The sequence below is a fragment of the Dendrobates tinctorius genome, unplaced genomic scaffold (assembly GCF_039654945.1).
Source record: "Dendrobates tinctorius isolate UK_male_01 unplaced genomic scaffold, ASM3965494v1 ptg000003l, whole genome shotgun sequence".
Lineage (NCBI taxonomy): Eukaryota > Metazoa > Chordata > Amphibia > Anura > Dendrobatidae > Dendrobates > Dendrobates tinctorius.
The window spans coordinates 51,339,477-51,354,141 of NW_027361671.1; the positions used below are offsets into that span (position 1 = coordinate 51,339,477).

General features: G+C 46.1%; 1 protein-coding gene across 7 annotated transcripts in view; it reads left to right on the forward strand.

Annotated features, from left to right (window-relative positions):
* The window catches only part of YTHDC2 (YTH N6-methyladenosine RNA binding protein C2), a 226,407-nt gene that overhangs the window by 177,377 nt on the left and 34,365 nt on the right, over window positions 1–14,665 (forward strand). For 5 of the 7 annotated variants that reach the window (XM_073552136.1, XM_073552137.1, XM_073552138.1 and 2 more), the window contains exon 24: window positions 5,655–5,865. In XM_073552136.1, the coding sequence (XP_073408237.1) occupies window positions 5,655–5,865 (211 nt within the window). The remainder of the gene's footprint in view (window positions 1–5,654; window positions 5,866–14,665) is intronic. The other 2 variants (XM_073552039.1, XM_073552099.1) reach the window with 1 other exon arrangement.

Genomic DNA, 14,665 nt, shown 5'->3' on the forward strand with positions numbered 1-14,665 from the left:
ACAGTCACAGGCATGAACAAGAGAAGAGGATACGAGACTATTTTTCACCATGGACTGCGGAGGCACGAGAGGAGAGTTTTTGTTTCTCTTCACCCCCCACTACATACTGGATAGCGGAGCATATCCTGGAGGTTCAGTTAGAACCAAACTCTAGTTTTGAAACTTTTACAGTTTTTTCACAAAATTAAAAGTTGTTTTTTGTTATTCCCCCATTTTTTTCCTAATTGTCTAGTGGTGATACATAGATTTTATCTGTAATCTGGACAGGGTTCATCACATTTCTAGCATTAATGTAAGAGGACTGAATAGTCCGTCCAAAAGATCCCTTCTATGGAAATAGACCCAATCCCTAAAAGCAGATGTATTGTGTGTTCAGGAAACCCACCTAAATAACACTGACGCCCATAGATTGCAGAATAGAAATTTCCCAAATGTCTTTCATTCCCATGCAATTGATAAAAAAAGAGGAGTAGTAATTGCGATAAAGAACACAGTCGCCTTCCAGCTAATCACCAGCATAGTGGACAACAAGGGCAGAAACGTCATCCTAGTTTGCACCATAAATAGCAAGACCTACACAATGGTCTCTATTTATACCCCTAACTCCAAACAGATCTCATTTCTTAAAGACACCCTGGCGGTAGTAGCAAAGGTTAAAAAAGGCGCCTTGTTAGTCTGTGAGGACTTTAACATCACCCCCTGTCCTAACATTGACAAATCGGTACTTCCTCAAAAGAAAGAAAATGCCCCATCACTCTCTCAGACCCTTCTAGCAGAAGAACTCTCTGATGTCTGGCGGGTTCTGCATGCCTCTGAGCGGGATTACACCTTCTACACACACTCACATTCACTCTAACAGTCACACTCACACACAGTCACACTCATACACTCACACTCATACACTCACACTCACATTCACACTCTGTCACACTCACACACTCACATTCACACACTCACACACACACTCTCATACACACAAACTCACATTCACACTGACACACACTCAGACACACACACACTCACACACTCAGACTCACTCACGCACACACTCACAATCACACTTACACAGTCACACACACTCAGAATCACACACTCACACTCATACACTCACACTCATACTCACTGTCACACTCTAATACTCACACACTTACACTCATACATATACTCTCACTCATACACTCACACACTCTCACACTCACGCAGCCTCTTGCGCGGTACCACCAGCGGAACACTGTCGCACCCACACACTCTATACGTCGTATGCACCACAGACACACACACTCTATATGTCGTATGCACCACAGACATACACTCACTCTCACACACTCAGACTCACACACTCACTCTCACACTCATACACTCACATTCACACTCTGTCACACACACACACATTCATATATTCACACTCACATTCACACTGACAATCACACACTCACACACACTCACATTCACTCTCAGACTCACAGAATCACACACTCAGTCACACTCACACACTCAGTCACACACACTCAGACTCACACACTCACACTCAGTCACACTCACACTCAGTCACACACTCACTCAGACTCACACTCTCGCACTCACACTCTTACACTCTCACACGCACACACACTCACATTCAGACTCAGACACACACTCCCACTCTTACACTCACACTCAGTCACACACTCTCACACTCACACTCACACAGCCTCTTGCACGGTACCACCAGCGGAACACCGTCACACTGCGCCTGCGTGAATTCCACATAGGCGCAGTGAATCATTCTGCTGATCCTGGCGGCAGATGCGCAACGTGTCTACAAATAGAGGAAGCCGGTCACATTAAAGGGGTTTTCCCACGAACAAAAGTTCATTTAAAAAATTGTCTGTGTCTGACTGTGTACGGAACATTCCACATCTCCTGGGCAGGGGAGGAAGCAAAGACAATACTGACATTACAGCAGGGCACCACAGAGAATTCATTTTGCGAGGTAAAATATTTCACTGACTGTTTGTAAACAATATTTTACCTCGCAAAATATATCCCCTGCGATCTCCTGCTGTAATGTCAGTATTGTATTTTGCTTCCTCCCCTGCCCAGGGGCTGTGGTATGTTCTGCACACTGTCAGACATAGGGGTGAGAGAGACAGCTCAAATGGGACAGCACATGATGGGAGAACACAGCACAGGAAGGAGAGAGACAGCAGACAAAGGGGATAGCACATGGGGTAGACAGGTCAAAGAAGAGAGCACAGACGGGAGAAGTCAGCACATGGGGAAAGAGAGAGTGGATAGGTGGGTGAGCACATGGGGGGAGAGATTCTCAACACTGCAAAGCCTCCCCCCATCTAGTATAATTTATAGCCGTAAGGAAATTGCTAACACCTTCTCACAATACTATTCCTCCCTCTATAATCTACAGGAAAATACCGCAATACCACAACCCACCCCCCAACTAATAAATCAGTTCTTAGAGAGCATAAAACTTCCTAAAATACCGGGAGACTCGTTACACATGTTGAATCAACCAATATCCCAAACAGAAATACAGCAAACAATTAGAGGAATGAAAAATACTAAGTCCCCTGGCCCTGACGGTCTAACGAGCGAATACTTCCAAATATTTCAAAATTTATTAACCCCTCACATTACATCAATTTTCCAAAATTGTATGCAAAGCAGGATAATTCCTAAAGAGGTGATTCAGGCAACAGTTATACCCATCCCCAAACCAGGAAAAAAACCTGATTGAATCATCAATTTTAGGCTAATTTCATTGTTCAACACAGACCTTAAAATTTACACCAAAATCCTAGCTAATAGGATCTCAGAAATAATCTCGGCCTTAGTGAATAAAGACCGAGTGTGGTTTGTTCAGTCTAGACTGACCCTCGATGGTATGAGGAGGATGATTGATATCATCCATGAGGCCGGAGGGAGGCAGACACCCTCTCTGCTCCTCTCTTTAGATGCCGAAAAGGCGTTCAATCGGGTGAATTGGGGATTCTTATTTGAAGTATTATCCAGATTTGGGTTTGACGGTAATATACTCCGAGCGATCACCCCTCTATATTCTAAACCGTCAGCCTCAGTTCTGGAATGATGTCAGATACATTTGATATCACTAATGAAATGAGGCAGGGGTGCCCACTCTCTCCCCTAATATTTGCATTAATAATTGAACCCTTAGCTGAAAAAATCTGATCACACCCTGGGATAGCTGGTATTAATATTGGTAATGTAGAGCACAAAATCAAGCTATTTGTTGACGACATTATATTGTCCCTTACCAATTCCGAAGAGTCACTCAATAGAGTAATGGAAGTGATAAACTCCTTTATCCAAGTATCATATTATAAATTGAATGTCCCTAAATGCCAAATTCTGTATCTAACATCCTCCGTCCCGCATCCGGTTAATCTTAAAGCTAAGTACCCCTTAGGTGGGATAATGAAAACATAACATATCTCGGAATCCACTTAGCCTCCTCAGTCGATAGAATGCTCTCACCAAATTATGAAGTTCTCAGACAGAAGATCAAAGGCAACATGTTGCGCATGAGACAACACGACATGTCCTGGTTAGGAAGAATAGCAGCCGTAAAAATGTTCATAATCCCCCAAATATTGTATGTATTTTGCAACCTCCCTATCACAATCCCCATGAAAATACTCACAGTTACAAACAATCATATTAAAATACATATGGCAGAAAAAACAGCACAGAGTTAAAGCAGATATACTATGTATCCCAATAAAAGGAGGAGGACTGGGCTGTCCTTCAGTGGTGAGGTATTATAAGGCAGCCATATTTTAACAACTGAGGTTGATGTGGAATGATAAAGGTAACAGACATTGGATAGAAATCGAGAAACATCTCATAAAATCCTCAAATGTTGCATCGTTTTTTCATACATATATCATTGCCGGGCCTAATCCCAGAGATGACAAAAAATTGTGTCTGCCACCAATGGTGGAAGCGGCGCTGGGAGAGTGGAGCATTCTGATCAATAAACTGCACACTATTAATTTGGCACTCTCTAAAGCCCCCCATAGAGACTTTGGATATGTGTATCCCGGACCTCCAGATTCGTAACTGGAAATCCCTGGGAATCCTGTTGGTTGGGGATATGTATGAGGAAGCAATATTTTTGTCCTTCGCTACAATCAGGGAGACATATCTCCTTCCACATAGAGATCATTCTAAATATCTACAAATAAGACATTTTTTACAAGGGAACAAAGATATAATGTTTTCACAACCCTCAAAATTATATGCAATGCTCCTCGCCACAGCGCGGCAAATAAGAGCGCTCTGTATAAGCTACAACCATGTGCTGGAGGCGACCTTTCCCTCTCTGGACTCGTATCTCCACAAATGGGAGACTGATCTCCAGTGCGGGATCACCCCGCAATGGCAAACATCCTTCTCAATGATAGGGACACATTCTAAGTGCACTTGGAGAACGCCAGAAAGCTGCTGTACAGGTGGTACTTCACACCATAGAGATTGTCCAAGATCTACCGCATCTCCCCAGATGTGTGCTGGAGGGGTGGAGACGCCAACGCAGATATATTGCATGTCTGGTGCAAGTGCCATAAAGTAAAGCAGCTCTGGGACTCAATCTCCCATTTAGTGTCGCAAATTAGTGGCATCCTAATACAAATTGGGAAAGAACAGGCGCTTCTGGCCATTGACCTGGATTTAATTCCACACGGGTTCAGGATAGTGATTACACACATCCTCATAGCTACTAGAATTAAAATCGCAGGATACTGGAAAAACCCCAAATGTCCGTCATTGTTTGTGATCGTGGCATTGGTTAATGATAATTCTCTATCAGAGAAGGTATTGGCTTCATCCACCAATAATACAACATCATATCTCAGGAGATGGGACAGCTGACTATCATTCAGACTAAACACTGTGATTATAGAGATGTAATAGAGCTATTCATGGTAACACACGGGTATAATAATCTGTTGTCATCACTCCTTCCCTTTCCCCTTCTTTTTCCTATAATATTTAGCTATGTTAAATTATTATTATATTTAGCCGATTAATGTTTTGAGGAAATTTCTGTAACAATGTTCAATGACTGGAGGCTAAATGGTTGTTAATATGACTTATTTTAATTTAATAAAAAGTTCATGGTTAAAAAAAGAAAAGAACGTTATACCTTGTGCGCTAGTTCAGCTATTATCATAGATGGTCCAGTCATAGAATGGTCTACCTTTTGCGCTAGTTCAGCTATTGTCATAGGTGGTCCAGTCATAGAACGTTCTATGATGTGCGCTAGTTCAGCTATTATCAAAGGTCATCCAGTCATAGAACGTTCTACCTTGTGTGCTAGTTCAGCTATTATCATAGGTGGTCCATTCATGGAACGTTATACCTTGTGCGCTAGTTCAGCTATTATCATAGATTGTCCAGTCATAGAACGTTCTACCTTGTGCGCTGATTCAGCTATTATCATAGATTGTCCATTCATACAACGTTCTACCTTGTGCGCTAATTCAGCTATTATCATATATTGTCCAGTCATAGAACGTTCTACCTTATGCGCTAGTTCAGCTATTATATTTATTAGATACCGTATATAAACAATCCATTGTCCGCTCCTGTTATTTCATACATATATGATTACTATAAACTTTCTTTTATGCAAGCAGATCCCACCTGAAAATGGGCAGACTGCGGCTATCCAAGTGTTGCCTACAGACTGGCTGATCTATGATGAGATGACCCGAGCCCACAGGATTTCTAATATTAGGTGCTGCTCAGTGGTTACACCTGCTACCGTAGCAATCTTTTCAGGGCCTGCCAGGCTGCCGAGTAATGCTCTGCAAGAGCCATCGTCATGTCGAGGTAAGGAAGTACCAGGTATGAATTAAAAAAAGGACGTAATGTATATAAATATATGAAACTATTAATACATTTTATTATGGATGGAAGTAGCTGAAAATAAACATCAGATATCACATCTTGTCCCTTTCTTTGCCTCTTTTTCAAGTTGTCTGTAAAAGTCAAAACATATATGTCAATGAACGGGGCTAATTTTCTTACCGATTTCACGGATTCGAGGGCAAGCGCAGGAGACCCCGTTATGGAGAAGATCGAGCAGCGCTTTCTTCAGCCCTTAATCAACCCCATAGCTCTCTGTCCCCATAGGGAGGACCGATTGAGCATACCTCTTTAACCTCTCCGTCCCCCTGCCCAGAGGGAGTACCGATCGAGCATCCCCCTTGAAGACCTCCAGCTCCGCTACATCCGCCCAGGATGAGAAGAATGGACTCTTTGCTGAGTTGAGCACTGGAGTAGAGGTACGGGGTCGGGTCCTGTCCCCGGGAGAAGCGCTGACTTAGCGTCAGCGGCGGCGCACCGGCAATCCCTTGCGGGCGGCCCCCCCCCCCCGCGCTCAGCGTTCTCGGGTGCCCCGAGAAATTGAGTCCCCGGCTTTTTCCGGCCTGCTAGGCTGCGGGTAGGCCAAAAATTGAGCCCCTGGTTTTTCAGGCCTACTAGGCCGCAATTTGAATAGCGCCGCCCGCGCTATTGTCGCCGCCTCCTCCTCTTGGCGCCTCTCATTACTGACGAGACGCGCAATTTTAATCTCGGGGGCCATCTCCTTTTTACCTTAGAACTGTGAGGCGACCTCTCTGTCGGATACCGGGTGACACCACAGAGACACCGCTATTCCTCCCGGGGGACACAGTACAGGACCATGGGTAAGCTACATCTGCCCTCAGAGGTTAAAGCTTAACCCCTTCCCGGCACATTCTCTGCTGCTGCAGTCAGACTCTGCCGTTAACCCTTTCAGGAGCACTATGTCTCAATCTAAGGAAGCTAGACAGGCTGCTAGGAAGCACACTGCGTTTTATACCGTGTGTACCACTTGCAAATCTACTTTGCCCAGCGCCCAGACTAATCCGTTATGCACGGACTGCGACCCGGCCTGCGCTCAAACGCCTCTTGCCGCCGCTGCTGTGGATCTTCCTGCGTTTAGTCCCCCTGAGTGGGCTGCGTCCCTGTCACGGTCGGTGGAGTCACTGACCCAGGCTGCTATAGACTCTCTCCGGGAAGCCTCTTTAAGTCAAAGGGCGGCTTCGCCGCCCGAGCAGGGCTCTGGCGACGGCGGGGAACCGTCCACCAGCAGGGGCCGTACTTGTTCAAGGGACAGTCAAGCTAGAAATTGGACCCATGATGCGTCCCCCAGTCACGCTCGCGCTTCAGCACCGGCGAGTTCTTTTTCTCGCTCTCCTTCTCCTAATGGTCGCAGCGAGTACCACTCTGACTTCGAATATGACGCGTCAGCCCCCCAGAATCGGCCAACTGACCCAACAGTCGTTTGATTCACTTATAGAATCCGTCAACAGGATTGTGGAGTTGAAGGAGGAAAATGCTCCTCCTCCAGTACATGCTTTTTCGTTTAAGAGTACCAAACGTGTACGCAAATTATTTACCAGCCACCCGGATTTTAAGGACATTGTCCAGAAACATAGGGATCGACCACATAAGAGGTTCACAGGGCAAAAGTCTATTGAAGCTAAATAGCCTTTTGACCCAGACCTAATGAAAGATTGGTTGCAGTCCCCTTCTGTGGACCCTCCTGTATTGCGGCTGGCTTCTAAAACGCTCCTATCTGTTTCGGAGGGCTCCTCAGTCAGAAATCCCTCCGATCGTCAAATTGATTACCTCGCCCGCTCAGTTTTTGAAGCTTCAGGAGCGTTGCTTTTTCCATCGTTTGCAGCGATCTGGGTCACTAAGGCTATGGCCGCTTGGACAGAAGTCTTAATCACTGCCTTTCAGGGTAGCAATCTCCCTCTGGAGGCTACCAACGTTGCCAGGCAGATAGTTCACGCAGGGGATTTTGTAGTTGACGCTTGTTTTCATGCCGCCAATGGTGCTGCTCAAATTGCCGCTAATGCAATCGCCATTAGAAGAGCCCTATGGCTCCGCGACTGGCGAGTGGACGCCACGTCTAATAGATCGCTGACTTCTCTACCCTATCAAACTGGTCGCCTTTTTGGGGAGAAACTGGACCAGCTCATCTCTGATACTACAGGGGGAAAAAGTAAATTCCTTCCTCAACAAAGGGCTGTTCGGCCGTTTCGGAACCAACAGTCGACGCGGTTTCGATCTTTTCGCAATAACTCCGGTTGGTCCACCTATACCTTCTCTTCCAACTCCGGTCGGCCCCCGCGTGGAGACAGAGGCCCCCAAGTCTCATACAGACCTAATCGCTCTTGGAAGCCCAGACCCAGGGCATCTGGATCTCGGGGATCCCGATCCCACAAATCTTCTACGCAATGACTTGTTGCAGTATCCGGCGGACGACGGCAAAGTAGGCGGTCGTCTACTTTCCTTCAGTCACACCTGGCTCGCGGTCGTCCACGACAAGTGGGTCAGGGAACTGGTGTCCTCCGGATACAAGATAGAATTTTCCTCTCCTCCGCCAACACGTTTCTTCCCATCCTGACCCCCCAAGAAGAAGACAACAGCCTTCCTTCGGGCTGTTCAGGCGCTGCAAAAGGACGGAGTCATCATTCCGGTCCCTCAGGATGAACGATTCAGAGGTTTTTATTCAAACCTTTTTGTGGTTCCAAAGAAAGACGGGACGATGCGGCCCATACTGGACCTCAAACTGTTAAATCAGTTTGTCAAGGCACGGCGGTTCCGAATGGAATCTCTCCGATCAGTTGTCGCTTCCATGGAAAAAGGAGAGTTCCTAGCATCCATCGACATCAATGACGCTTACTTTCACATTCCGATCTCCCCGTCCTACCAGCAGTTCCTACGTTTTGCAATTCACGAGGAACACTTCCAGTTCGTTGCCTTGCCCTTCGGACTCGCCACCGCCCCCAGGGTATTTACCAAGGTCATGGCGGCTGTCATGGCCATTCTTCACTCTCGGGGAGTGGTAGTGTTACTGTATCTGGACGACCTGCTCATCAAGGGTTCGTCCCTTCCAGCATGCGAGGAATCCGTGGAAATAACATTAAATACACTTTCTCGCCTGGGTTGGAAAATAAACTTCGAAATGTCCTTCCCAAAGCTGGCTCAACAGATTTCCTTTTTAGGAATGATCTTGGACACTTCCCGCAGGTTGGTCATTCGCCCTCCAGAGAAGGCCCGAGACTTACAACATGCAGCGCGGTCTCTTTCTCGACCAGTTTCTCACTCCATTTGTTTCAGCAGGAGAGTTCTCGGGCATATGGTAGCAGCGATGGAAGCTGTCCCGTTCGCTCAGTTCCATCTCCGTCCCTTGCAACATGCGCTTCTGTTAGCCTGGAACAAGAACCCGTTCTCCCTGGACTGTCGGTTCCTTCTGTCTCTGCGGGTCAGATAAGCCCTCAAGTGGTGGACTCTGAAATCCTCCCTGAATCAAGGGAAGTCCTTTCTCCCAGTACAGTGGTTGGTAGTAACCACCGATGCAAGTCTTCTGGGCTGGGGTGCGGTTTTTTGTCACCTCACGGCACAGGGTCGGTGGTCTCCTTGAGAGTCACGTCTCCCCATCAATATCCTAGAGATTCGAGCGATCAGATTAGCCCTATGGAGTTTTCACCATCTCCTTGCAGGCCACTCCATCAGGATCCAATCCGACAACGCCACGGCTGTGGCGTATATCAACCACCCAGGGGGGTACTCGGAGCAGGCTGGCCATGCACGAAGTGTCACATCCTTCATTGGGCCGAGACCAATCATTCGCCTATCTCGGCAGTCCACATCCCGGGCGTAGAGATTTTCTCAGTCACCAAGGCCTTGCCTCGGGAGAGTGGTCTCTTCATCCGGGGGTTTTTCAGCAGATTTGCCATCGTTGGGGAACTCCGGATGTGGATCTCATGGCTTCAAGACTAAACAACAAAGTTCCTCGATTCATCGCCCGATCACGCGATCCATGCGACATCGGTGCGGATGCCCTAGTTCTGCCGTGGCACCGGTTCCGGCTCCCGTACATCTTTCCCTCTCATCCCTCGATCCCGAGGGTCATCAAGAAAATCAGAACAGAAGGAGTAACGTTGATTCTTGTCGCGCCAGATTTGCAGCGCCGCACTTGGTACGCAGAACTGATTCAACTAGTCGCCGATGTTCCCTGGCGACTTCCAGATTGCCCGGTTTTTCTCTCTCAGGGTCCGATTTACCACCAGAACTCCGGGGCCCTGTCTTTGACGGTGTGGCCGTTGAATCCTGGATTTTAACAAAGGCTGGATTCTCTCAACAACGTGATTTCCACAATGATGAGTGCTAGGAAGCCCGGTCCATGTGCATCTATCACCGCACCTGGAAAACCTTTTTCTCGTGGTGGAAGGATCATGGCCGATCCCCTATGGCGTTTTCCGTTCCTACTATATTGGAATTCCTTCAATCCGGACTAAAGTCGGGCCTCGCGCTTAGCTCGCTCAAAGGCCAAATTTCAGCCTTGTCAGTGCTATTCCAATGCAGACTTGCCGCCAAACCTCAAGTGAAGACTTTCTTTCAGGGAGTTGCCCATGTGGCGCCTCCTTATAGAATGCCATTGGAACCATGGAACCTTAACCTGGTTCTTGGGGCCCTACAGGAGGCTCCGTTTGAACCCCTCCACGACGTACCACTGACTGTTCTCTCTTGGAAGGTGATCTTTCTAGTGGCAATTACGTCAATCAGACGAGTTTCAGAATTGGCGACTCTGTCCTGCCGCCCCCCCGTTCCTGAATTTTCATCAGGACAAGGCAGTTCTCAGGACGTCGCCGTCCTTCCTACCCAAGGTCGTATCCTCTTTCCATCTCAATGAGGAAATTGTTTTGCCTTCCTTTTGTCCGGCACCAGTCCATCGTATTCAGAAAGCCCTCCACACTCTGCATGTGGTTAGGGCCCTGAGACGGTACATCTCGCGGACGGCTCCCTTCCGCAAGTCAGATGCCCTGTTCATACTTCCAGAAGGGCATAAGAAGGGTCTAGCCGCTTCAAAGGCAACGCTAGCCAGATGGATCTGCTTGGCGATTCAAAAATCCTACCGTGTCAGGAACGCGCCTGTCCCAGCATGGATTAAGGCGCACTCTACCCGCTCAGTGGGCGCCTCTTGGGCCATTCAGCACCAGGCCTCGGCAGTACAGGTCTGCAAGGCTGCGACTTGGTCCAGTCTGCATACTTTTACAAAGCATTACCAAATTCATTCTCAGGACTCTGCGGATGCAGCTCTCGGCAGACGCATCCTGCAATAGGCAGTACCTCAGAGTTGACTCAGTGGTACATGGGGGTATTAGCAGATATATGCTCCCCACCCAGGGACTGCTTTAGGACGTCCCACGGTATCTGTGTCCCCCAATGAGGTGTAGGAGAAATAGGGATTTTTGTGTACTCACTGTAAAATCATTTTCTCCAAGCCATTCATTGGGGGACACAGCACCCACCCTGTTTAGCCTACCGGCTCATTGTAGCATCTTTATGTTGTGACATAGTTATGGTTATTGTTGAACTGTTTAAGCTCCTACTGCTTTTTTCACCGAACTGGAGAAATCTCATCCAGCGAGAGGATGTATACTGCAGGGAAGGAGTTAACTTTTTTTCTGGTTTACATAGTGTCCTCCTAGTGGCAGGCAGCATAACACCCACGGTATCTGTGTCCCCCAATGAATGGCTCGGAGAAAAGGATTTTACGGTGAGTACACAAAAATCCCTATTTTTCTATGGCAGCATTCTGGCAGTTATCATTTAATTATTTAATTTCTTCCCTTTCAGTTTACTATAACATTTTCTATGATCATATAATGTGGGACCTGTCGAAAAAATAGCCTATAATAATCAAGCCTGTACTAATCAAAACTGATAAGAGTATTGAGTTTTCCTATATCATAATCTGACGGCATGCTGCCTGGATATGCTGTCACTTAAAGCACCACTCCAGCCGATTTTTTTTTTTAATTTTTACTGCTGGAGTGGTATCTTTAAGGTAAGATCCCAATCTCTAGTATTATACTCAACAGCCGCCATCTTCACATTTGTTATCGGCGCTTCATCTGTCTTATTCTGCAGGTTGTGACCTCCAGGAAGTCAATGTAAGCCAGAAAAAGGCTCTCATAGATTTGCATTGAGAGCTTGTAACCATTACAAGATGGCAGATTGGGACTGGAGTGGCATCGGGAATATCTGAAAACACTGGCTGGAAAGTATAATACTAGGGGGACTACCATTAGTGTCACCAGTCCAGCTCCAACACTAATGATTTCCCCAAATTTAAACCATAATATCTTGGTCTCCTCACCTGAAAATGGCAGTCAGGATTAGTACATTTTATTAAAATTAGTGATACATGTAAAGTACATATTGGCTGACCAAGGTGTGAAATTGAAGAATACCTGACCCCAACCTAAGGGCTGACCAAAGTGAAAGTAATCCGTGTCCTAAAAACTCAATGCACTGCCAGTGGCTTAGGTAAACTATTCCCAACCAATTCAGCTCCCCCCACTGTTATATTTGTAATTGTGTATTTTTTCATGAACTCATATGAACTTTTTTGTTCAGTATAGCTACTATTTTTTCAGATATAAAAATATTTTTCCACTCAATAATTTGGTCAAATTGCCCTTTTTCCAAAAATGAATGATTTCACTTATTTCTTGCATTGGTGACCCGTGTTCATATGCTCCTGTGGTCGAAGTAAACCTGAACTTTGTGATCCTGAAAAATTCAGCAAAAAACACAGCAAAACCTGATTTTGTTTTGTAAGCAGTTTCTATACTGCCAAGAGAGCAGATTTTGCATGCAGAAAAAAAGAACCGCATCAAAAACGCAACGTGTTCTGCATCTTTTATTAGGACCCAGGATATATCTTGGTGCATATAATTTTTGTGAACTTTGGAAACTCTCTTGCACCTAGATGTGTGAAGAGGTTATGGGAGAACTTATTAAAAAAGCCCTCTCATGAATTTCTGTTTTCCAAAACCTGTGTATATGTGGATGTAGTGCAGTGTGAGCGTATTAATATATTAACATACTGCAATCTTCTCTGGTATCCAGTACAGTTCTGCTTCTCTTCGCAGTGACTTCACCGCTCTTCAGACTCTCCAGGTCACGCTGCGCTATCTGTGACCCGGAAGTGGCTTTTACAGTGTAAGTCTATGAAGTGTCAGAACAAAGGTTCATATACTTACATTGTAAAAGTGACTTTTGACTCATGCATAGAGTAACCCAAAGAGTATGAAGGACGGTGACGTCACTGAGAAAAACAAAACTTCATGGAAGGGCCTCTTTAATTCCTTAAAAACTTGCCTATTTTGGGCAGCCTCAAAAGTATGCCAAACCTGTTATATAGTGTCGGCATCCCCTATCTGACCACCATCTACTCACTTTCTCATTCCTGTCCTCACCTGCCCCAATGTCCAGCAACTAACACAACCCCTAGAAACCTTGTACATCTATTCACACAAATCTCTGACTCTATTCTACCACTGTCTGCCATATCTTCACTTCATGTCACAGACAATATCACTGTTTTCTACAACTCTACACTTGTATCAGCTATTGACTCGGTCTACCCACTTATGTTAGAGTGCGACGAGGCAATAGACACCCCTGGCACAACATCTTAACTCAAAAGCTTCAGCAAGTGTCCAGGGTTGTGCAGCGGCACTGGAAGAAAATGCACTTGCAAGAAGATTTTACCGCATTCGAAATAGCAACTCTCACATTCAAGTCAGACCTCACCTGTGCTAAACAAGACTACTTGACCATTCTTGTATCCTGTTTATCTCACAACCCCAAACAGCTATTCAACACCTTTAACTCCCTCCTCCCACCACTGCCCCCTCTGACCTTTCTCATCTCTCAGAAGACTTTGCCTTATATTTAAAAAAATTACATGAAAAGTCTTTACTATACAACCACACAGCTCCTACATATAACAGACCACTGTCCCTCCCCCATAAGCTTCCTCCTCTCCATCACTGAAGGAGAACTTTCTCATCTCTTCTCCAAATCCCACTTGTGCACTTGATCCCATGCCATCCCACCTCATCACCAACCTCACAACACACTTGTCCCAGCGCTAACCCATCTCTTCAACCCATTATTAACATGAAATGCCTTCCCTTCTGCTTTCAAACAAACCACAATCGCACCTTTCCTGAGGAAACCATCCCTCGACCCGACCTCTACGTCCAGCTTTCATCATATATCGCTGCTCCCGTTCGTCTCCAAACTCCTTGAACAGCATGTCCATGCTGAATTTTCCTCACACCTCGAATCTAACTCTTTGACGTCCTACAGTCTCACTTTCATCCCCACCACTCCACCGAAACTGCCCTGAACAAAACTACTTGCTGGCAAAGCTAAAAAACAGTTCTCCATACTCTTCCTTCTAGACCTGTCCTCGGCATTTGACACAGTCGACCACGCTCTCCTACTACAAATCCTCTTTTCCCTTGGTGTCAAGGACGTTGTCTTCTGGATCTCCTCATATTTTTCTAACTGCACATTTAGTGTTTCCTATTTCATTACTACCTCCTCACCCTACCCTCTCTTGGTTGGTGCATGCTCCTCAAGGCTCTGTTCTGGGACCCCTACTTTTCGCAATCTATACCTTTGGCCTAGGACAGCTCATAAAGTCCCATGGCTTTTGTTAACACCTACAGTTCTGGAAAAAATTAAGAGACCACCACATCAAAACCCTGTCATGGGTAGCCCATTCTCCAGACCTGAACCCCATTGA